Source organism: Labeo rohita, chromosome 16 (genome assembly GCF_022985175.1).
Source record: "Labeo rohita strain BAU-BD-2019 chromosome 16, IGBB_LRoh.1.0, whole genome shotgun sequence".
NCBI classification, from domain to species: Eukaryota; Metazoa; Chordata; class Actinopteri; order Cypriniformes; family Cyprinidae; genus Labeo; species Labeo rohita.
This window is the reverse complement of record NC_066884.1, coordinates 25,494,995-25,521,101: the sequence shown is the minus strand read 5'-3', so window position 1 is coordinate 25,521,101 and position 26,107 is coordinate 25,494,995. Positions and strand designations below refer to the sequence as shown.

At 33.9% G+C, this 26,107-nt stretch overlaps 1 protein-coding gene across 5 annotated transcripts in view; it reads left to right on the top strand.

The window, feature by feature from the left end:
• Positions 1 to 26,107, top strand: part of fhod3b (formin homology 2 domain containing 3b) — a 203,040-nt gene that overhangs the window by 126,928 nt on the left and 50,005 nt on the right. For all 5 annotated transcript variants that reach the window (XM_051131512.1, XM_051131510.1, XM_051131509.1 and 2 more), the window contains one exon: positions 1,556 to 1,661. In XM_051131512.1, the coding sequence (XP_050987469.1) occupies positions 1,556 to 1,661 (106 nt within the window). The remainder of the gene's footprint in view (positions 1 to 1,555; positions 1,662 to 26,107) is intronic.

Sequence of the window (26,107 nt, the reverse complement as noted above, 5' to 3'; positions counted from 1 at the left end):
CAAACTGTGAGATAATAAATCGCAATTACAAAAAGGTACAGTTATAAGTTAAAAAGCTGTTTTGAAAACAGCTGCTGCTTAATTGTAGTTAGGTCAGTAGCAGTGCTACTTTTAGTCAGCTACTCCCACAACATCAACACACACAGACACACACATCCAGGACTTGGACAGAATTCCATTTCAGCAGTTCCATTTATTGAAACCGATCTCATAATCCTCCTAATCTCCCTGCATTTTAATCTAAGATGAATGAATCACTTGAGAACATTATGTATGAGCAGTCATCTGATTGATAGCTCGACTCAGGAAGAATTGTGGCAAGAACTGCATTCTTCATGCTGTCGTGCGATTAAGTATATTTCGCATGTGCAGTAAAGTGCATTTTTCCAGACGTGGGCATACTGTGTCATTACAGTCTGGCTGTGCCAGTATAAATTCCACAAATCCAACACCCCTAATCATTTTCAGATCAGCCAATAGGGTGTGTCCATGCGAATCCCAAAGCAGACGAAATAAGCAGGAGCCCGATTCACTTCCACACATGACACACAGGACGGAGGAGGGATGCATGCTGTAATCGGAGAATTAGAGAAGTGTGCCCAGCCGTGGGCCTGTGTGCGCGTGAGTGTCATAAATCAAGCGGAGACACGTACTGCTCCTCACACCTCTTATACGCTGTGTTTAATGGGCTCTTTACTGCAGGGAAGCAGTCGATCAGCACTTAGCAACCCAAATTTACTCAAACACAAAAGGTTTCCATGGGTATAGGAAGTAAAAAGGATTTAAAACTGTAAGTGCTCAGTGAGGGAGATCTGGAAGAACTCTACGGAGACATGTCTGAGACAGCTCTATAAAACAACACTCTGCATTTAAATATCTCTGCAGCTTAGCTTTAAAGTAAATCATTATGTAGGTTTTATAAAATACTGTAATTATATGAAATATACTGTAAATATAAAACAATTTATTATATTCAATTGCTATATTTTATTTGTATATTCAGTTTACATGTTAAAATTGCAACAAAATGTGATAAATTAAAAGTAATTTTCTTTTTCACATATGACCTTTCGTCCGTTCATAAAAGCATGTTGGGCTACTTTTCAAGTTATTTAAAAAAGTTCCCAGCACCTGGTGGACAGAGTTTGCAGAACAATACAACATGTGTTGGTGTAGGAGGGGGAACCTTAGGGAGCGTAGATAAAATGCTGACAGAGCGTTTGACAGATAGGAATTCATAAGCTTCACTTTGGGCCGTGTCAGTTTGAAATCAAGCCCATTTCTGAAAACACAACTGGACCTTTTCTGCAGTTCTCTTTGGTCACCCTGAAAGCGTTTTGTAATAAAACAAAACATCTTTGGTTGCAATATGGAGTGTGGTTTTCTTAATGGTTGATTTCTTTAGGATATTTCATTAATTTTGAGATGCATCAGTGTTTTTTTTTTTTTTTTTTGTTTTTTTTTCACATCCTGTGTTGTTTTTGTGTAGATTCTGTGTTTCTTCTAGGTATTTTATATGTACCTTAGATTTCTTTTGCTTGTGTTTCTCTTGCAGGATGATAAAGATCTGGTGCATGAGTTTGTGATGGCTGAAGGACTCACATGTCTTATAAAAGTGGGAGCTGAGGCTGACCAGAACTACCAGAACTACATCCTCAGAGGTACCACATTACCAAACATGACAGTATACGTTGAATGTACAGTATGTGATTCAGATTGTCCACTACCAATCAAATACCACATATATAGTGCTTTGGATGTTCAAAAGTTTGGAGTTAGTATATAAAAATATTGGAGTCAATATATATATTAATACTTTTATTTATCAAGGATGCATTACCCTGATAAACAATTATAATGTTGCAAAAGGTTTCTATTTCAATTGAACCATCAAAAAATATTGTGTAAAAAATGTTGCAACATTCCCACAAAAATATTAAGCAGCACAATAGTTTTCTACATTAAAAATAATATTAAAAAATGTTTCTAGAGCAGCAAATCAGCATTAGAATGATTTCTGAAGGATCATGTGACACTGAAGACTGGAGTAATGGTCGTAATGGTGGTAATGGTTAGCCATCACAGGAATAAATTACATTTTAAAAAACAGCTGAGGTCAAAAGTTTACATACACCTTGCTGAATCTGCAAAATATTAAGTGTTTCACCAAAATAAGAGGGATCATACAAAATGCATGTTTTTATTTTTATTTTTTTTTATTTAGTACTGACCTGAATAAGATATTTCACAAAAAAGATGTTTACATATAGTCCAAAAGAGAAAATAATAGTAGAATTTATACAACTTTCTACACTGAGGACAACTGAGGGATTCATATGCAACTATTTCAGAAGGTTCAGATGCTCATTGAAGCTTTAGAAGGAAAAACAATGCATTAAGAGCCAGAGGTGTAAACTTTTGAACAGAATGAAGATATCATATTTTTTTCATTTAATGAATTTCATAATTGTTACATTAAATATCATCAAGACAAAATAGGTTAAATTTACCCTGATCTTCAAATTTCTAAAGTTTTCACCCCCCGACCCTTAATGCATTGTGTTTCCGTCTTGAGCAATAGTGAGCGTTTGAACCTTCTGTAATAGTCGCATATGAGTCCCTCAGTTGTCATCAGTGTGAAAAGATGGATCACAAATCATGTATATTCATGTATATTCAAATAGAAAACAGTTATTTCAAATTGTAATAAGATTTCACTATTGTTTTTTTATGTATATTAATTAAATAAATGCAACCTTGGTGAGCATAAGAGACTTTTAAAAACATTTTAAAAAAGGATTGTGCAGACCCCAAACGTTTGGATGGTATTTTATTTATTGAATAAAATACCAGAATCAGAATTTTTAACTGATTTACTGAAATGGACAGTTTTAATTCTTGGAAAGCCCTTTGAATTACATTTATTGATTTATTAATAATTATTAATCTCTGTCTTAACACTCCCATACTTGCGATACTTCTGAAAACTGCATTCAAAATGATAATATTACTATTATATCCCAAGCAAAGTAATTGGTAACACTGAACAATAATGTGTCATTTGTTAACATTAGTTAATGTATTAATGTAGTATAGTTAACTATCATAAATGAAGAATGAACAATACATTTATTTCGCTATTTATTCATCTTTGTTAATGTTACTTAATAAAAATACAGTCATTCATTATTTGCTCATGTTAGTTCACAGTGCATTAACTAATGTTAACATTCATAAATGTATACATTTGTAAATGCTAAAATTAGCATTAACAAAGATTAATAAATGATGTAGACGCATTGTTATTCTTAGTTCATGTTAACTAATGTGGTTAACTAATGTTAACCAATAAACCTTATTGTAAATATTACCAAATAATTGCACATATATTGCCCCAAATTAATTTATAGCATCAGTAGAATTTGAAGTATACAACAGTAATAAAATATTTAAAATTAAAATTGTAAATGCTTTCAAATATATGGTTATAAATAAGTGTTCCCCGTAGTGTGTCTTTGTTTTACATTACACCACATTAATATTGTAACTCGCAGCGATGTCACTACAAACCACTAACACTATAAAAAACACCAAACATCTATACATCCAAACCACATCACAAGGAGTTAAATGACTACAACACAGTAAATTTTGAAGTTGGGCACCAAACTTTTTCCACCCAGAACTATTAATTGACAATAAAGCATCATAATGTCTTCTTTTCCTTAGAGGGAGGGGCGGCAGGGGGGTTGTTGAAATTCGGTTTACGATCTGCAACATCCTGCCAGGCCTTTTTATTGGGCGCTTAAGCATGTGGGCCCTGCCCTCTCGCAGTGGGCTGTGAAATACGGATGACCTCTCGGGAAGGGTTTCCAGCCCCCTTTAGACCTCCCCGTTGCCCTGCAACCTCATCCCCCGGCAGAGGAAGCTTTTAGCGGCCTGTTAACATGCCTGACCTTTCACCTCACGTTCATGGGGAGAGTAAATCAGCCAGGGCAACCAGGAGCAACGCGTTTGCTAATGCCAATTATTGGGGTCAATGAGCGGTGTGCGTGATGGTGCATTTCAGCGCTTGTTTTGTTTGCGAATACGCACACGAGTGGTTACATCTGGGCATCTGAAGCGTACTTGTGTGGTATACTTGTATGTTAAAGCTTGAGGGTATCAGCTTCCTTCTTTAAAAGCTTGTTTGTGCATGTGGGTGGCGGGGCGTCTGTGTGTATACAAATACACCAAAGCAGAACATTACATTAGAGCCATATGATGTACTGTATATACTGTATGGATTGTTAGGAATCTAGTGTAAGCTGCTCTGTCCTGTTGTTATTGTTATTCCACATTTTGAATAGCTGTAACTTTTAATCAGTGTAGTAAAAAAGCACAGAAGTATGAATGCATAAATGGTCTGTGGCTAGTTGCATGTTATGTAATTATGGGATTGATGAGATGTATGGTCGTCCAGCAATTACTCAAAATGTCAGCTCCACTATGCGATTTGATTTAAAGACTTAAAATTTCACATGCAAGTCTCTTTCCTCGTGAGAAGCAAATGTGCCTCAATGACCTATATAAGCTTCACTTTTTTTATCAAGAGATCCAGTGGATGTAAGATTTTATAAATGTCATTGTTAGAAGTGATTATTATAAGTGCAAAATTAAAATAGATTTGTTGAGTTTCTGTGGAACTAAAAATTAAAACATAAGACTGTCTGAAAAAAAAAATAAAATAAAATAAAAAAAGCCAAAAAAAGTGTAGAGCTGCAGTATTACAGACAAAAATCAACTACATAATTCATACTCAAACAGCTATAGAAGTCAATTTTATAAGTAATGAACAGATAAATCAGCAGATGAAACACAATATACAGTTCAAAAGTTTGGGGTTTGTCAATTTTTTTTAAAACATTTTTGAAAGAAGTCTTTCAGGCTCACCAAGGCTTTATTTTATTTTATTTTATTAAAAGTACAGTAAAATTGGTAATATTGTGAAATATTATTAACATATTTAAATATATTTTAAGGTGTAATTTTATTTCTGTCAGTCACAGAAATAAATAAACTCTGACTTTGTATCTTGCAATTCTGACTTTTTTCTCACAATTCTGACTTCAGAATTCAGAATTGTGAGATATAAACTCACAGTTGCGAGTTGTAAAGTCAAAACTGTGTGATATAAACCCACAATTCTGAGAAATTAAGTCAGAACTGCATGATATAAACTCGCAATTCTGAGAACATAGTCTTTTTTTTACTCAAAGTGGGACTTTATAACTCACAATTTAGAGTGTATATCAATTCTGTGAAAACAAGTCAGAATTGTGAGAAAAAAGTCAGAATTGCAGTTCTGACTTCATTTCTCAGAATTGTGTTTATCTCTCGCAGTTCTGACTTTAAAACTCACAATTGCGAGTTTATATCTTACAATTCTGAGAAAAAAATCATAATTGCAAAATACAAACTTGCATTTGTGAGAAAAAAGTCTGAATTATGAGTTTATATTTCTCAGAATTGTGTTTATCTCTCACAATTCTGACTTTATAACTCGCAATTGTGACAAAAGTTGACTGAAAGAGAAAAATTGAGTAAAAAGTTGGAATTGTGAGATAAGTTGCAATAACCTTTTTTTAAATTTTTTGTTCAGCAGCAGAAATGGGCTTCCATAAATTTCTTACCATCATTAAAAACATTTAAAACAGTCATGCTGTTTAATATTTTTGTGGAAACTGTGATGCTTGGTACGTGATTTTTTATTATTTTTTTTTTTCAAGATTTTTTGATGAACAGAAATTTAAAAAAAAACAGCATGTATTTGAAATAGAAATCTTTTAAAACATTGTAAATGTTCATTCTTGTTGAATAAATCAAGCATGGTGTTGGCTTTGGCAGGTCATTTGAGTCGTCTGATCCACATCTACCTATAGGAATATGACGCCTGTCACAGCATTCCTATATAAGGTCTATACAGTATTATTCAGCAGTTTTATTGCTTGCTCAGGAGCAAATTATCCTCCTCCATCCCCAGCTCCTCCTTTCATCACAGTCAGGACTTGGCTTTCTGATATTCTTTGTTTCCTCAACTCCTTTTTGGTTCTGTTCTTCTAACCCTAAGGAGGTTATTGCTGCTCTTCCTGCTCATTCATGACAGGCTGCCCAGAACAGTCCTAACAGAAAAGCGTTAATTTTTTTCAGAAACAAGAAGTAAACGTTTAAACGATTGTGCATGTTTTTTGTTTGTGAATTCAGTCTTCATGCTCTGTGGGAGAGCTCAGTGTGATTTCTTTACTGGGCGCTGCTTGTTTATAGTCAAAGCAGTCGGATTTACGGGGTCAGGGACTGACGACAGACACCTAAACACTAAATCCGCATGTTGAGACTTACTGGCAGTCTGTACGATTTACAGCCTGTCCGCAATGACAGCGGCTTTCTGTAACACAAAAACAAAGCTACACATTACTCCCCACAGTATAATATTTCAGCTAGCCCAAAATGGAAATACATTTTGTGCGTTTGAGGACCGACTGGTACAACAGTTATGCTAGACTTTCCCTACAGGACGTCAAAGTAGTTTTCTCAATGTGGAAGTTCTTCAGGTGTTTTACAGGCAATGTGGTTATTCCTTTTTAGACTTCCACATTTTATTTCCTAGTTTCCACACCCACATGATTCATGCTGCTGCTATGCTTTTATGGACTCTCAGGAAGTCTCAGCTCACCTTTGGGTAACAGGATGCCATAATTATCTCAAACTGAGCCTGCGTGCTTCTCTAAAGGTTTGTCGTGCATCCTTATATTTACAGCTCAATTCGTTTCAATATGAAACACACTTGAAATAAAGCTGCATTGTCCTGGTGGGACCTGATTTCAGAGTGTTTACTTGCAATCAGAGCTTGTGCCCTGGTTATAGGTTTGAACCCACATTGACACAAACAACTCAGTTGATTAAGACGCCAAATGCCAAACTCCCATCTGGGATGGAGCGAAAGCGAAAGAGAACCAGAGATACAGTGAGGGAGATCAAGAGGGTGATGATGATGACAAGTTGTCTAAATGATAGCTTCAATCCATTCCCGCTCATTTGCACTCTGTTTACTTCATTTGTCTCTGTTTTTGCTGTTTTTGTGCGAGTTGGTTGTTTGTTTGGAATGGATTGGTCTCGCTGTGGGAAAGAGCTGCTGTTGTTGCCTCTCTTCTCTGCTGCATGGCTGTAACCTGGCTCACAGATGACCTAGTTTCTCATGACCAGAAGAAGAAACACACGCTGCGGTGATCTTTTCCTTGCAACGTTCTTTTGGGGAACATGCACACACGTACGCTGCAGACCACACTGAAAGTGTGTCATTTTTTTTCATCTAAAACTGGAAATAACCAAAATGCTTTGTAGACTGAAAGTTTTTGTGATGTTTGTGATGCCAACATTTTTCCCACCATTTACAGTTTGAAAAAGTTGACAATAGTTGTCAAAGTCGATCTGAAGATTTGCAAAAGTTAGAGAAATACACCAATTTCACTCTGGAGGCTGCGTTAATTTTGTTAATGAAAGCTATGATGAAAAATGTTCGTTGACGATTTTTGTTTTCCCCACGACTAAACGAGACAATGACAAGATGACAATAAGGTCAAAAAATTAATAGTCAATTGATTGTCAAATGTTAAAGTCAATCTGCAGATTTTCGAAAGTTGGAGAAAATCACAAATTTCACTCTGGAGGCTGCATGAATCATGTGGGTGTTAAATAATTTCGTTAATGAAAGCTATGACGAAAAATGTTCGTTGACGTTTTTTTTTTCCCCATGATTAAAATGAGACAATGACAAGATGACAATAAGGTCAATAAAAATGATAGTCAATTGATTGTCAAATGTCAAAGTCTGCAGATTTTCAAAAATTGGAGTTCACAGATTTCACTGTTTTTATTTAGCTTTAAACCTGTGATTCCAATTCAGTCGGAGGTTGTGTTAATTTCGTTAGCAAAAACTTTGACGAAAAATGTTGGCAAGCTTTTTTTCCCATGACTAAAACGAGACAATGACGAGATGACAATGAGTTTAATGAACAATAATTGTGACTATATCAACATGCAACATCGTTGACGATAAAAGACAAGACTAAAATGTATTCTAAAAAATAAAAATTATACAAAAATCTGTTTTTATTTTCGTCAAAAGAAAGGAGACAAAATAATATTGTGGACTGCTGTACGTGGATTTACCAAGAAAGTGTTCATGTATGCGGTTGCCAGATATCAAAAGTTCAAATCCCCAAATCAGAGCTGCTCTGTTAAAACGATACATTTTCTGCCTGGTGTTTTGCTTATTTTTTTGCAATCTGGCATCCATGTGCACATGCTCGCTCTTCGTTATGGAAGTGCTGATGATGATCTAAATACACTGACAAACAAGTCGGCTGAAGTTTAGCGATCTCCATGTGAGATATTAATTTATTATATAAGCAAAAATATCGAATAATCTTAAGAATAAAGTATGTGTCCAAGTGGTCATGTGAACTCAAAATGGCAGCCCCCATTAAGACGTCCGGGTCCATATAGAACAAAACAGAAAATCTGAGGCAATTTTAAAGCTGGAATACACTTCACTTTTGTCCAAATTTTCCCCACCATTTACAGTTTGAAAAAGTTGATGATAGTTGTCATATGTCATAGTCAGTCTGCAGATTCACAAATTTCACTCTGGAGGTTGTGTTATATTTGTTAATGAAAACTATGATGAAAATTTTCATTGATAAGTTTTTTTTCACATGACTAAAGTGACACAATGTCAAGACAACAGTAAGGTCAATAAAAATGGTAGTTGTTAAACGTCAAAGACAGTCTGCAGATTTAAAAAAGTTGGAGGTGGCAGAATTTACAACTTTTACTCTGGAGGTTGTGTTAATTTTGTTAACAAAACTATGATGAAAAATGTGTGTTGACAAGCTTTTTTCCCATGACTAAAACGCAACAATGACGAGACGACAATAAGGTCAGTGATAACTGTCTCTATATCAACATGCAACATCTCTGACGATAAAAGACAAGGCTAAAATGTATTTAAAAAAATAAAAGCTATACAAAAATTTTCGTCTGAAAAAAAGGAGACAAAATATTATTCAAATCCCCAAATTAGAGCTGCGCTATTAAAAGGATACATTTTCTGCCAGGCGTTTTGCTTAATTTTTGCAATCTGGCAACCATGTGCACGTGCTTGCTCTTCATTACAGAAGTGCCAAGGATTATCTGAAAACACTGACAAGTTGAAGTTTAGCCATCTCCATGTGAGATATTTCATTCAACCTGTCTGTCTTCTGTCATGAGATCTCGACTATTTTATCATTTTTTACCAGTTCAGCCATTATACAGCATGACGAAAGTGTGACTAAGTTTTCATTGATTAAAATGCATTCCCTAGGAATCAAACCCATGACGTTGGCAGACGAACATGCATTTGTCTATGCAGATCCACATCTTCTCTTGGGGGAATATGACATATCATGGTGAGATAAGGCTGCTCTTCTGCTGGGCCGCTCTTGTTGGCTGCTTTGAGCACCTGGGGGATCATTGATAGGAATACTAGAGGCCTGAGACTTCAGCGCCATCGCTTCAAGCCAAGTGCATGAAAACACATGGAGAAGTTGGGTCAGTGCCACAGCGTAAATCTGGGTTTACACCTTCCCTCTTAACACACTCTGTATTCTGTCCAACAAATTTGCACGCTTATGATCCTATTTTGCTCTGTCTGTAAAAAATCAAGGCAGTGAGACAACCGAATACATTCAACTTTATAGATCGACATGACAGACTGAATGTAAAACGCTAGCCAGGTATATACAGTGCGCTCCAATAAGACCACATGGAAAATCTGTAACCTGTTAGGAGATATATAAAACAAATACAGCATATACACAAAAGAAATTAATACTTTTTCAGAAATTAAACTAATCAAAAGTGACAGTAAAGACTTTTACACTGCTACAAATAAAAATAAATGCTGTTCTTTTGAAATTTCTATTCATCAATACATAAAATAAATAGTATTATCGTTTCTACAAAAATATAAAGCATGTAAATAGTTATGAAGCTATATATAATAACAAATATAGTCAGAATTGCATGATATAAGCTCGCAATTGCAAGTTATAAAGTTAAAATTGCGAGATATAAAGTCGCAGTTCTGATTTTCTTTCTCTCAATTTTAACTTTTTATAACTTTTTTCATCATAATTGCGCAATATAAACTTGCAATTGTGAGTTATAAAGTCAAAATTGCGAGGAAAAAAACTCAAGATTGCGGAATATAAACTCACAATTGAGACAAATCAAGTCGGAACTGTGAGATATTAAGTAGCAATTCTGACTTTTTTTCTCAGAATTGGATTTGTATCTCACGGTTCTGACTTTTTCCTCACAATTTGACTTTTTATAACTTTTTTCCTCAGAATTGTGAGATAAAACTAACAATTCTGAGTTATAAGGTCCAGTTCTGAGGAGGAAAAAAGAGGAAAAAATATTTTGAAAAAAAATATGTTGTGAAAAAGTTAGTATCACCATCCTTAGAAAAAAAAGTCAGAATTGTGACATAAAAAGTTGCAGTTATCTTTTTTTTTCTTCTTTTTTTAAATTCAGTGCAGAAACGGGCTTCCATAGTTTTCAACATTGATAGTAATAGGAAATGTTTCTTGAGCGTCAAATCAGCATATTACATTGATTTATGATATATAAATCATATATATAGGATAATGTGGAACTTAATACTAGAGTATTGATACTAAAAAACTGCCACCATGGGAATAAATTACATTTTAAAATACATCAAATATTATTTTAATACATTGTAGTTACGTTTTACAGTAGTATACTGTATTTATACTGTATTTTCGATCAGATAAATGCAAATATGGTGAGCTCTGTTGACTTTCAAAAACATTTACTAACTCCAAACTTCTGAACAGCAGTACTTGTTTAACTAATTGCTTGATTGATTGATTTATACATACATTTATACATTTAATAAATGTACATTTAAATGAACTTTGATACTATTAATTTTATGTATTATTTTTTGTAAGAAATGTACAATCAGACTACTTGCAGTAGTAGTCACGTAGTAGTCACACAGTATGTGTCCACTGTTTTGCATTTAATTGAATTTGTGGTGCATTTTTGTGATTCACTAAAATGTGCACCTCACATTTAACGTTTTTAACACGTCTCTCGCCATTTTATTTCACTGTTTGATCATGGGCATGAAGTGTCAGAACTTTCGGTTCCCATATAATATCCCTGCTAAAACACACACACCCTCTCCATTTAGTGTCCCTCTGTGAGCTGCGTTCAGCCCTGTGATTGGGGCCCCTCACACGTGCGCCTTGGGGCGAGAGGCCTCTCAGTGGCTGCCGTCTTTTCCTAGACCTGAGGGAGCTTTTCCCCCATAACCCCATCACAGTGGCTGAACCTGGGGTTCCACAACCATCTGGATAGAGCGGCAGATCAGCCTAGATAAATTTTATGAGTGAACAGTGGAAGGTGAAATTAGCAGGAAGAGAGCATGAGAATGTTTATCACTCCATTTCTGATGACAGAGTTACGAAGTGCACTAGTAGGCAGTTAACATCAATAGCCATCTTTCTAACTCCCTAGGGTGTCTGAAAGCCAGTTCTGCCTTCAAATCACTATCCTTGTGGTTTACAGATAGATATGCTATTAAATTGATTTTAAGTGTCCATGTAAAAGCTTTTCTTGTAAAATGTGTGATATTGAGTAAAGAGCCTTATGTAATGTGTCTGCAGGGTGGTGCAGGACATCAATATATTAGAGAGACTTAAAGGGATATTTCACCCAAAAAATAAATGTTATAAATGTCATCATTTACTCACCCTAATGACATTCCAAACCTGTTGGACTTACTTTCATCTGTGGAACACAAAAGATATTTTGAAGAATATCTCAGTGTTGTTTTGGACCCAATTGACTTTTATTGTTGGAAAAAAAAAAAAAAAAGTACTAGGGGTGTAAACTTTTGAACAGAATGATGATGTGTACATTTTTCTTTTATTTGCCTAAATATCATATTTTTTCATATAGTACAGCTACAGAGGAAGAAGATACAGAAGATACTTACATGTTTCCCAGAAGACAAAATAAGTTAAATTTACCCTGATCTTCAAATTCAAAAGTTTTCACCCCCCGGCTCTTAATACATTGTGTTTCCTTCTGAAACGTCAGTGAGCGTTTGAATCTTTTGTAAGAGTCCCTCAGTTGTCCTCAGTGTGAAAAGATAATCTCAAAATCATACGGTCATTATTTGAAGGGGTTCAAATACACAAAAATGCTGAAAAAAAACAAAAACAAAGAATTTGTGGGACCTGAATGATTTTTCTGTTAACTGTTCAGGACAAACAAGGGACTTATGAACAACTATCACTAAAGAAAATAAATATATAAAATATATACAGCTGTGGATTAGGTAACAACTGTGGTAAAAACAGTAAAAACAGATTCTGCAAGGTGTATGTAAACTTTTGACTTCACGTGTATATAGTACATAATATGTATATAGAAATAGCAATATCTAAAACTGATTTTATTTCTCACTTATTTGCCAAGGCAGCATTTCAATTTTTCATTTTTCTTAATTTTTAATTTCTTAAACACTTCCTAAACCAGACTAGCCCTGGTGAAATGCCTGTTAGTACACTAAAATAACTGAGACTGCCGTTGTAGCCTGAACCTGGCCTAGAGAGACAGAGATGAATCAGGCCATGGCTCTTGGTGATTTTAAATCATGCGCAGGCCAGAGAACTGCTCCCTTACCAGCCCTAAGTCTCCCTCACCCTGTCCAGCTATCACCGAGATGTTTATGGAAAAGAGATTCATGCTGATGATATTTGTGTATGGTGTATTGTTTGAAAGATGGCACAGCACTATAAGTAGCTACATTTCGACTTTAAATTTTATTTTTTGTTTGCATCGTGCAGTGTGTTTCACACAGCGTGATGTATTACAAGCAAGTGACTGCCAGTGTAAATTTTATTGGTTTTATTCATAGTTTTTGTATTTTGGCAGAAATATCATTTGAATATAGTCAGTACTTTGTCATGACATATTCATTAATTTCAGTCTGTTTTACTCTGACTGAAATGGAATGTAAATTTGGTTACACCACACTTCAATTGATGATAAAACAATGTTTAAACATTTAATCATTTAAACAGAAACGTTCACCCAAAAATGAAAATTCTGTCATTAATTCCTCACCCTCATGGCGTTCCAAACCTGTAAGACCTTCATTCATCTTAAGAACACAAATTAAGATATTCTTGATGAAATCCAGAGCTTTCTAACCCTGCATAGACAGCAGCGCAACTGACATATTCAAGACCCAGAAAGGTAGTAAGGTCATCATTGAAACATCCATGAGACGTCAGTGGTTCAACCAAAAATGCATGTCCTTACTACCTTTTTGGGCCTTGAACGAGTCAGGTGCATTGCTGTCTATGTAGCTCTTGGATTTCAACAAAAATATCTTAATTTGTGTTCTGAAGATGAACGAAGGTCTTAAATCCTGACATGAGGGTGAGTAATTATTTACAGAATTTTCAGTACTGGAATCACAGAACTATCCTTTTAAAATATGTATAATACATAAAGACACCAACAACAAAAACATATTTAAATTCTTCCACCAAGCAATGTACTGCAACAACACATCATGAGTATTTTACAGTGGCTTCAAATGCGGCATAGCCAATCATAATCAAGAAATGGAAGTATCAATTTTGTAATATTAGTTTTTTAAAATTAATACCCATGGCTCCTGACAATATTAAAGCCTTATGAAGCAAAACAGTCCGTCTGTGCAAAAAATGAACATTATTTATCAAATTATTACCTGTAATCCATAGCCTTAAAGTAGACTATCTACTATATACTATATTAATAATGTCCAATTTTTTGTGAAAATTGGAATTACAAATTGAAAATACGCCTAATGGAAACAAGTCAATTTCACAGAAACTCCCATATATTGCATAAAAGTTTTTATACTCGCATGAGGGGTTTTTTCAGGCTGTTCAAAAAAGGAATCGCAAAACTGCAATGGAAACAGCTTTTTCGCATTTACAGATCACCTTGCATACGTACAGCAAAAGTCACATGATCATTCTTTAATGTACTGTTACCTCAAAAAAAGACACCTCATAGTCTGCAGAGTTGATCACGGCCACTCTAGTCAATGCTTGTGTTTAAACCAGACACGCCGTTGCTCGTTTCAGTTTCAGAATTGTCCCAGAAGCGGCTCTCCGCGCTTCTTCTGTAGAGATAGATGCCTGCGTCTCCTACGATTAAAATGAATGGCTAATGTTGTGGCTTCGGCATACGTAAACCTACCAACATCCATTGCCATGACTTATCGCGAGAGGAAAAAATCACGTTTTAGTCGCATAACATTGGTTAATGGAAACGCTGTCATTTTGCAAATGTTTTTAATCAACATCTATAAAATATCGCAAAGGTTTTGCGCAAATCTGTAATAGAATCACATCTATTGTCTCCACAGTCATGTATATATTCTGTATGGTTAACCGGAAAGGTGGAGGTTTTTCTCATGCTGTAGTCTAGACGAGCGCTCAGTTCTTGTTCCAGAAGGGAATCTCCAGAACTGGCACGACTGTAGCAACAGAACCCGGCACCATATTCTCATAATGAGTTCCCAGGAGAAGAAGAGCACATACTTTCCGCATACACTCACCTACAGTTAAGAACTTCCCATTTTCCCTTTGAATCAAACATAAGGCATCATAACAGTTTTTAAGAATCTAATTTCGAAGAATAAAACTATATCAGATGTATCTCTTTTTTTATATATATACACTAATGTCTGTTTCAAGACATAGATAATGTAAAGCTTTCTGTGTCAGATGAAGGCTTTCCCAGTTCTTGTTAGAGATGACAAACTTTTTTTTTGCGAAGTGGTGACCTCATGAGGTCAATGTCAATATATGGGAGGGGATCCTAAATAGTGCAGTCCAGCCCTTGCACCAGGCCTCCTCTGAGCCTCGCTGAAGGGTTTCCCCCTCTCTCCAAGACTTAGAATCACACAGCCAAAGCACAGACGAAACAAGACCTGTTGGGCAGCCGCCAAACACAGCAAACCACTGCAGATACTCTACTGCTCGCAGAACACGTGACTTAATGGTTTCAAGGTTCAAATCGCATTTCAAACACTGCATAAAGGAATAGTTCACCCAAAAATGAAAATTTTGTCATGTACTCACCCTCATGTCTTTTCAAACCTTGTTGAGTTTCCTTCTTTCATGGAAACCAAGAAACTTTTGATTAATGTATTTGTCAGGTTTTTTTCAACTGGAATTACGAAAAATGTGAACTGGAGCTTTCAGTTTGTAACAATTACACAAAAGCACATAAAATATCATAAAAGTTGTCCTTACAAGTAGTGCTAAGTCATACCATAGCATTGTGTGAGAATTAGATATACATTTAAGGTGTTTCACAGAATTTTCACAGAATAAAAATTAATAACAATTAACAACAATAACACTGAAGACATAGCAATGCAAATGCCTCTAAAGATACATGGTAACATAACATAACATAATAAAATAAAATAAAATAAAATGAAAGAAACGAAACAAAACAAAACAAAACAAGACAAAAAACAAAACAAAAAACTAAACAAAGCAAAATAAATTGCTCATTTGCGTTCTCCCAACAGGCTTCGCGTTTGCTCATAACATTTTTGTGACGGAAATTGTATGAGGTGAGGTTCATAAATCAAACTGATCTAGTTCTTAACTTCACTCAATGAATCAGTGACTGCATTCAATACTTTTTGAATATTGAAAGTTGCAGTCCTCTTTTATACTGGTACAGCATTGTGTTAGCAACAGCATAATCGTGGGTTCGAATTCCAGGAAAAAAAAAAAGCTTTAGATAAAATACATAACATTTAATGTAAAAATAAGGTTTATTGATACTGGTGGTTGGTGGTTTCCCATTTTTGTCTGAATCTATATATATATATTTTTTTTCAATGAATAATATAAAATAAAATAAAATAAAATAAAATAAAATAAAGTGTAATTCATACACTATTGTTTAAAAGTTTAGGGTCAGGAAGATTAGTTTTTTTTTTTTTTTTTTTTTTTTTTTTAAAGAAGTCTGTTATTCTCTTCAAGGCTGCATTTATTCATTCAAAACAATTTAAAAAAAAATGTAATTTATGATTATTATTACAATTAAATACAATTTAATTACAATTCCGCTGTTATTGTAATTGCATAAGGAAAAAAAAGACCAGTAGATTCTTCAAAAAGCCTATAAATCTCTTTAAAATCCTGAAAAACATTCTTCCCATAGGGTTCAAAGTATCCTTTCTTGTCTTATCAAAACATAAACCTCCAAAAAAAAAAAAAAAAAAACATCCTGGGTTCTTTCTTTTCACTTTATCATCAGCCGTTTGTGGTTTAGATGGCGTTAGCATGAATCGATAGGAAAATATCCAGAGCATCAAAGCAGAAACAGTCTTTAGTCATTAAAGACTTCCGCCGTGTGTATATTATTGTGATGAATACCACGGGTCAAGTTCATTTCTGTATAAAGTGTTTACCAGAAGTGCCTTCTATTTTTACCATTAGACTTAATTACACATAACCTAAAAGAGCCGTGTAGAGTCACAATAAATAAGACTCTTATCCTTTTGTTTTCTTTCAACAAGAGTTTGCTCTAATGATCCCGTGAAGCTATTAACTTCCTGATTTGATTAAAGAGAGCTTGGTGATTAGAAACATACATCTGGAACAGGAGGGCATATGACACTCTCTGGACTGTGTGTGGCAGCAGCGCTTTTGTTAGCATCTGTTGGAGTCTGTTTACTCTGCTGGGAACACTGTGGATGGCTGCGGTTAAGTCAGTGTGACTTTAGATCCAGAGCCTCCGTCATGGCTATGAAGTTTAGCCTCAGTTTAGCTTCAGTTCGGGCCCCACCTGACTGACCTACATTCTGACGGACCTGCTCCAAGCGGACCCACACCACGTGCCTAAAAGTTTCCTTAACGCTGCGAGACACAGTGTTAGCATATGTGCTACATTTTCCTTAACATCAGGCCCACGCAGAATCTAGCGATTTCCACAAAATATGTATTTGTTAAAAACTTTGCTAATTTGATTATGTTTGTTTAATACATCTTGCCATGGTTGTTCAGTTTTTTTCACTCGAAGAAGTAAACAGTATAGAATCTGGCTACGCCTGTACAACATTCACATAATTTTAAGAAAACTTTTCCCTTAGTTTTACGGAAAATGATTTGTGGTGATTGATAACTACAGCTTGCTAGTTTAGTTGTCTGAGGAAACCAAAATATTTCCATTCACATGCTCTTTAATACAGACTTTAATCTCCTGGCTGGCTGCAACACGCATGAAAACATGAAGTGAAGTTCCTTTTCGACAGATGTTGTTCTGTTTTCTCCCTCAGCTGCTGCCTGAGCCAGACACACAATGGTTTTTGAGCCAGCGACTCTCAGCAGCCCACTGGAGATTCCCTGTATACTCCAGCTCGGAGGTTTTGATAGTGATCGCTAGGTACAAAATCTGTGTGCCAGTAACAATTGCCAATCATTGTCTTGTACTGGTAGAGCAAGCAGGCGACACTATTGTTGGTGGTTTTCTGCTACGCTCTGTTAAGGGTCAGTGTTTTGGTCTAAATCTGTTAATTTGGGGTGACCATATGTCCTCTTTTTCTTGGATATGTCTTGACCTGGGATTTCTAAATTCCCTAAAATGTTGTGGTTTGGAATTTGTTTTTTCTATTGTCTTCATAATTGCTGGAGGTAATGAGTAAAAAGTAGCTTGACCAAGCATGCAGGCATTGTACATAATTGACCAGTCGTGGCATGCGGGAAGGTGGGATCAAAGAGAGAACAGTGAAAGTAATGCAAATATGTTTACAGATAATGTATGAAGCCAAAACCCAGACATTTTGGGCAATTTAGACAAGCCTGCCAGGATGTGTCTGGGAAAAGGTGGATGTGTGGTCACCCTAGTTCATCTTTTTCAAAAATATTATAAAAAAGTAATTGATACTTACAATAACTTAAATATAAATATTCTATGATTAAAATAATGTTCAAATTCAACTTTACATCTTGGCTCTAACTTTATTTTTCACATTTGTGAAAAAATTTTTTTCTTGCAATTGCTACTTATTTCTTGTAAAATTAATTAACTTTATATCTCTAACCCGTGACTTTATTTCCCTTAACTGTTACTTTATTTCCAATTATTGCAACTTTATTTAATGGAAAATTTAACTTTACATCTTGACCCCAAATTTATTTATTTTTTTTTCAAATTGAGACTTTATTTCTTTACAAAATTCAACTTTACACTTTAACCCAACTTTATTCCTCACAGTTGTGACTTTATTTTTCATAATTGCTCATTTATTTCTCGTAAAATTCAACTTTGCATCTTAGCTTTGACTTTATTTCTTACAATTGTGATTTTTTTTTTTTTAATTGCTACGTATTTCTTGCAAAATTACTTAACTTTATATCTCAACTACGGCTTTATTTCTCGAACCTGGCTTTATTTCTTATACTTTGTTACTATTTCTCATAAATGCAACTTTATTTATTGTAAAATTCAACTTTAGATCCCAGCCGCAACTTTATTTCTCACAATTGTGACTTTATTTCTTGAAATTGCTACTTTATTTCATAAAATTCAACTTTACATCTTAACCCAGCTTTATTTCTCACAGTTGTGACTTTTTTTCTCATAATTGCTACTTTATTTTTTGTAAAATTCAACTTTACATCTCAGCTTTGACTTTATTTCTCACAATTGTGACTTTGTTATTGCTACTTATTTCTTTTTAAATTAACATTATGCGAACAACAATTTTATTTCTCGAACCTTTGACTTTATTTCTCATAATTGTAACTTTATTTCTTGTAAAATGCAAATTTACGTCTCAACTGTGACTTTATTTCCTGCAATTGAGACTTTATTTCTTGAAATTACTACTTTATTTCTCATAAAATTTAACCCAATTTTATTTCTCACAGTTGTGACTTTGTTTCCTTATTTCTTATCAAATTCGATTTGACATTTTAGTTTTGACTTTATTTCTCACAGTTGTGACTTTATTTCTCAAAATTGCAAATTTATTTCTTGTAAAATTCAACTTTAAATCCCAACCGCAACTTTATTTCTCACAATTGTGACTTTATTTCTTGAAACTGCTACTTTATTTCTCATAAAATTTATATTTACATCTTAACCCAATTTTATGTCTTATCATTGCTTCATTTCTTCATTTCTTCATTTCAGTTTTGACTTTATTTCTTATAATTGCAACTTTATTTCTTGTAGAATTCAACTTTACATCTTGCCTGTGACTTTTTTTCTCTCAGTAGAGACTTTATTTTGAAATTGGCACTTTATTTTTCATAAAATTTAACTTTACATATTTACAACTAGTTTTTTGCATTTGTGTGTGGTTGGGGAGTGTAAAAAGGCCACATTGTACTAATTTCATTCCCTTGTTTTAGTTAAATCTCAGCCATAATTTAACTTGTGGGAACTCATTTGTAATTCATTGTTACTATATCAAGTTTTTTTCCCCCGTATGTCTTGTGTAGGGCTGCTTGAATGTTAAAAGTGCTTGTTTGTGGTTATAAATGTGTCACAAGTGACACAACAAAACCAGAAAGGCCCTGATCATTGGTGGTTTTTGATTGGCCGATGCATTTCTAGTCAACACACATCATAACGCAATAGTGCATTGCATTTGATTTCAAATTTAGTCTGTTTTTCACCATGTGCAGGTGTTAAAGCAGAAGAATGTGTGGTGTTTCCTGTCCTCTGATTATTTGCACCACAAGGACTTGGCTATGCTAAAAACACACTAACACTTTGGCCTTCGTCAGATGTCTCACGTTTCTCATCATCCCCACTGTAAGCCATTGATATAAGGTCTCAGAGGTGTAGTAATAAGTACATGTCACCACTTTGAAGCCAATAATTTGAACCTTGACCTCACACGTGTTTAGATACGTATGTTTGCACGTATGCGTCCTGGGCTGTGATCGTACATTTGTGCGTGTGCATAAATCACAAAGAAAGAGAGCAATTGGCTCTGGCCCAAAACATGAAGTCAGCCACTGTATGGAAGATCAATCTATCGTTGGAATGATTCAGGGCGAGAATATAAAGCTGGATTTATGGCCGCAAACCGTTAAGGGTTGTCCATGTTAGCGCTGAACTATATCACTAATGACTAATAGTCACTGCAACCTTTTACCGAGTGCAGTTTCATCATATGGCGTGCGACGCAAAGCATCGTAAGCATCCTCTGTAGTGTCGTAACGATTCGCCACGGCTCATCTTTCAGCAGTGAAATGCTCCTGCAGATCTCCGCCGTTTTGTGTTTACTTGGAATCGCAACAAATTAGTCAGATGTCTTTCTTGTTGCTGATTGTTTTGTTTTTTTTCATTTTATTAAGTGTGCCAAAGCATAATCATTCACAAAAATAGTTTAAGAAATATGGCTCATGCTTCTTGATCACTTATAAAAAAAGGATCACTGGTGTATGGAACATCAGGGGGAATCAAAGAGGCAGTTTACACTGAATTTTAAATGTTTACCGAGTGGTCAAAAATGTGAAATATTAAAACATTTCTTAAAAATAGCTAGATTATTTTAAATGTGACAATATTTCTTGTAATTACTACGTTATGTCCTGTAAAATTCAACTTTTTTTTTACTTGAACATAAATTTTTTTACAGGTGTGACTTTATTTCTTGTAATTGCTACTTATTTCTTGTCAAATTAATGAATGTTATATCTCAACCACAACTTTATTTCTCACATCTGTGCCTTTATTACTTATTTTTTCCCATAATCGCTACTTTATTTCTAATAAAATTCAACTTTACATTTCAGCTTTGACTTTATTTTTCACAATTGTGACTTTTTTATGGTAGTAGTTATTTCTTGTAAAATTAATTAATGTTATATCTCAACCACAACTTTATTTTTCAACACCGTGACTTTATTTCTAATAATTGTAACTTTATTTCTCATAAAATTCAGTATTATATCTTGATTGCGACTTGTCCGCTGTGACTTTATTTCTCACAACTTTATTTTTTTTTAAATTGCAACTTAATTCTCGTTAAATTAACATTCTATCTTGACCACGACTTTAATACTGAAACCTGTGACTTTATTTCTCATAATTGTTACTTTATTTCCTTTAATTACAACTTTATTACCTGTAAAATTCAACTTTACATCTTGACTATGACTTTTGTGACTTTTTGCTACTTTATTTCTCATAAAACTCAACTTTACATTTCAGCTGTGACTATATTTCTCACATGTGACTTTATTTCTCGTAAAAATTCAATGCAGCATCTCAGCTGTGATTTATTTTTCACAATTGACTGTATTTTTTGTAATTGCTACCCATTTCTCGTTTGTCATTACATCTCAACCGTGATGTTATTTTTCACAATTGTGACTTTATTTCTCATAAAATTCAACTTTACATGTCTGCTGTGACTTTATTTCTCACAACTTTTTTCTTGTAATTGCAACTTAATTCTTGTTAAATTAACATTATATCTCAACCACGACTTTAATACTGAAACCTGTGACTTTATTTCTCATAATTGTTACTTTATTTCCCTCAATTGCAACTTTATTATTTGTAAAATTCAACTGTACATCTCGACCATGACTTTTTGCTACTTTATTTCTCATAAAATTCAACTTTACATTTCAGCTGTGACTATATTTCTCACATGTGACTTTATTTCTTGTAAAATTCAATCTAGCATCTTAGCTGTGACTTTATTTTTCACAACTGACTGTATTCTTTTGTAATTGCTACCCAGTTCTCATTTGTCATTACATCTCAACCTCAAGTTTATTTCCTGAAAATTCGGACTTTATTTCTCATAATTGCTACTTTATTTGTCATTAAATTCAACTTTGTCAACTCGACTGTAACTTTTAGTCCTTGCATTTGTGACCTACTGTATAATTCGTAATTGTGACCTTTATTGTTTTAAGACATTTTGTTTACATCACACACTATGCACAGTTACAGTGTACATAAATTCAAATCAGAGGTTTGCAGAACTTTGGGTTTGGATCGGCTGATGATTTGTTTACTTAAAGTAGCATGCCTGGTTGAATCAGTGCCCCCTTGATTTACCAAGTAGCTGTGACTGGGCAGAGGCAGTACCGCAACAACAGGACACAAGCGCTTTGCGCAGGGTTCGGCTGATTGCGTAATGATGAGCTCCTGCTGAATTTACTGCATCCAAAACTGCTCCTAATGGAAATTTAATGGGCACTGGTAATAAAGCTGTCTCATTAGGAAACAGGGAGGTTAAATCAAAACCCAATCAGACAAGAGAGGAAGTCAGAATAAGTCAAAGCTTACGGGAAAAAGTTCTTCGTCATCAGTTTGCCCCAAAAGCACAACCAGTCTGTCATATCCGGTGGGGGAGAGAACCCATATTATTTCTCTGTGGAAACATTTGCAGAGTGTTTCTACTTTGTGGTTTAACAAAAGAAATATACCTGACTTTAACAGCACCGATAACTGCGCCAGACTTCGTTTCGCTGGATTAGGAAATGTGTTGAGTGCAGTAAAAGTTCCCTTGCTTGTTGTGGAGAGTAGGACCTTGATAGAAGGCCTGTAGGCCTATGAAAATAAATGTAGCACGCTGACAGACAGGCCCAAGCTTTGGCTGACCCAGTTCTAGGGAAAATTTAAAATGTAAATGAAACAAATGAGGGGTGCAGAAGAAAAGACCATGAGAAGTTAGAAAGAGAAAACGCAATGTTGCCAAGTTCTGGCCACTGCACATGAAATCTAGGATGGGATACTTGTAAATAATGGTTAAGGATGTGGACAGAGTATAAAAACCTTGAGAAACAGACAGGGGATCCACAAATGTGGAGCTGGCCATGATTGAGGGATTAAAGAGGGTTTCAGAAAGCCAGAATTTACCCTCTACTAGTATTTTCAGCAGGGAATGTCATGCCTACTGTCTGTTTTTGCCGAAATCTCTTCCTCTCCCATTGAAGATCTGTCATGCTCACCTGTTATTTGTCTTGTGCATTTGTAAAAACATCTCTTTTAGATGCGAATCAGCTTTAGCTCCCATTAGTCCCAGCTTTAATCTCCCGTGCTCTCGTTCAGGGCCGGTGTGCTGGAGCGATCCTGTTGGGAGATTTCTGGAATGTTCTGGACCGTGAAGCATATGAAGAGTAGCTCATTATATCTCTCACCTGTCTCTCAGCAGCTCTCTCACTGAACACCCTGGCTGTCTGTCTGCAGGGTCGATCGGGTCTTTACAAACAATCTGTGATGTGCTTCGTTACAAAATGCATGTGCGCTGCTCTGACGGGATGGAGACATGCAGAACCTTGTGAACGGGCGACTGTGTGCATGGTCTTCCTATAATTTGATGGATTTTATGTCCCCATGAAACTGTACTGCATGTTTTATAATGTAATATAATACATTATAAAAAATAATATAATAATAATAATAATAATAATATAATGTAATATATTATTATTTTTATTATTATAGAAATTACAATTATTACATGTAAAATACTTCACATTTCAGTATATTAATTTATATTTCTTTATTGATTTGTTTAATTTTTAAAATCTATTTAAATAATAATAATAATTATTAGTAGTAGTAGAAGTAGTAGTATATAAATTAAAATTATTATAAAATACTTTACATTTCAGTATATTTATTTATATTTCCTTATTGATTTGTTTATGTCTATTTAAATAATAATAATAATAATAATAATAATAATAATAATAAATATTATTAATATAGAAATTACATTTCAGTATATTCATTTATACTTCCTTATTGGTTTGTTTATAGTCTATTTAAATAATAATAATAATAATAATAATAATAATAAATATTTTTAATATAGAAATTACATTTCAGTATATTCATTTACACTACCTTATTGGTTTGTTTAATTTTTATAATTTATTTAAATAATAATAATATTTATTAATTATTAATAATTATTGTTATTAATATCGTTGTTAGTATTATTATTATTATTATTATTATTATTATTATTATTATTATTATTAATTATTATTATGATTATTATAGAAATAAAAAATATTAATTGTAAAATGCAGTCATTTATATTTCGTCATTGATTTGTTTATTTTTATAATCTATTTTAATTATTATTATTATAGAAATTAAAATGATCAAATGTAAAATTTTAAATACCTTACATTTCAGTATATTCATATATATTTCCTTATTGATTTGTTTAATTTTTATATCAATTAAAATAATAATAATAATTCTTAGTAGTGGTAGTAGTATATAAATTAAAATTATTATAAAATACTTTACATTTCAGTGTATTCATTTATATTTCTTTTTTTGTTTATAATCTATTTAAATAATAATAATAATAATAATAATAATTATTATTATTATTATTATATAAATTACAATTATTGTAAAACACTTTACATTTCAGTATTTTCATTTATATGTATTGATTTGTTTATTTTTTATAATCTATTGAAATATTATTATTATTATTATTATTATTATTATTAATAATAATAATAATAATAATAATAATAATAATAATAATAATAATAATAATTGCGAATTTGGTGTGTCTCAGTACCAAAGAATAATAAACAACTTTCAAAATGAAGGTTACATATATATTTTCAAATTTGCAATTTTTAACATTAGCTTGTACATGACCTTATTATTTTTGACATAAAAAACTATTTATTGTGGTACATATTTTTTTCTTTTTAATGCGTTAAGCCATTAAATTAGCTTATGTCTCTCAAATTACAGTCCGCTCTTTTACATTAGTGCTACTTGGTAGAATATTGATAGAAATGACATGATTTCCATGAAGGGAAAGCAACTGCAAGAACAAATTTTTATATCTTTTTACCTAATTTTTCTAAGATTTAATCTGAAGGAGCAATCTATTAAAATTATCCCTAAATGTTAATCTTCTGCTAGCATGTTTTTCTTTCCTAGCTAGTAATAGGCTTCATCAGCTTAAAATATCTACCCATGGGCAATAGACAAACTTCCTAGACCACATGAAATATTTGATCAGGATGATTATGTTCTGCCAGCCTGAGCTTGACCAGTCTGTTTTTTTCTGATAGACAGAGGTTTTCTCCTTCTGATAAGATGGAGAAATTGCTGCTACTTTTACCTTTTTTCAGCAAACCTGCTCATTCCAAAATCCACCAAACTGCAGGATTGACCCTGCATGTCATTCTGGTAGACTTGCTAATGTGTGCAAGTAGAAAAAAAACGCATGTGGAATGTTGTCACTGACATGTTTTGAGTAATTAGCCTTGATTGATAAAAGATGAAGAGTCAGTCCAGCAGGCAGCCACACACACCAGACGGCTGCACCTGGGAATCTTGGCCTGCATGTGGTGCATTCATAACTCCTCATTCTCCCATGTGGAGACGCAGTAGACAGAGTTCATCCTGGTCACCGCTCTGCTCTCCTTCGGTCTCTCTCTCTCTCTGTCTCTTTCTCGCTATGGGAATCTGGCAGCAGTTGTCCTGCAGGCTCTGCTCCAGCTAAGAGGAATCATTTCAGGTACAATCCGGAGCTGTAAGCTGCAGATGGTGCCAGGAAACAGTAAGGTTTAGCAGTGTTGCTAAATGGGTTTTAGTGTCACAGTTGGGTCAGGAGATATAAATGATCTTTTTTCAAGCCAGACCAAAACAAAACCTTTTTTTTTTTTTTTTTTTTTTTTTTTAACTTTGCATGAACTGAGAGTGAGACAGTATGGGGAGGAGCAGATGGGCCACTTGTAGAAAAATTGAGAAATTGTAACTCTCAGTAAGTCTTGCATATCAGTTAAAAGAGCCTGTCATCATTTGGAGCAATTTCATTATATAGTAGTTATTTTATAGAATATTTGTTTCAGTATAAATCATTTAAATGAAATACAAAAAAAAATTGTAATATTATGTAAATATATAGACTTCTTCTGTGATGAATATGAAT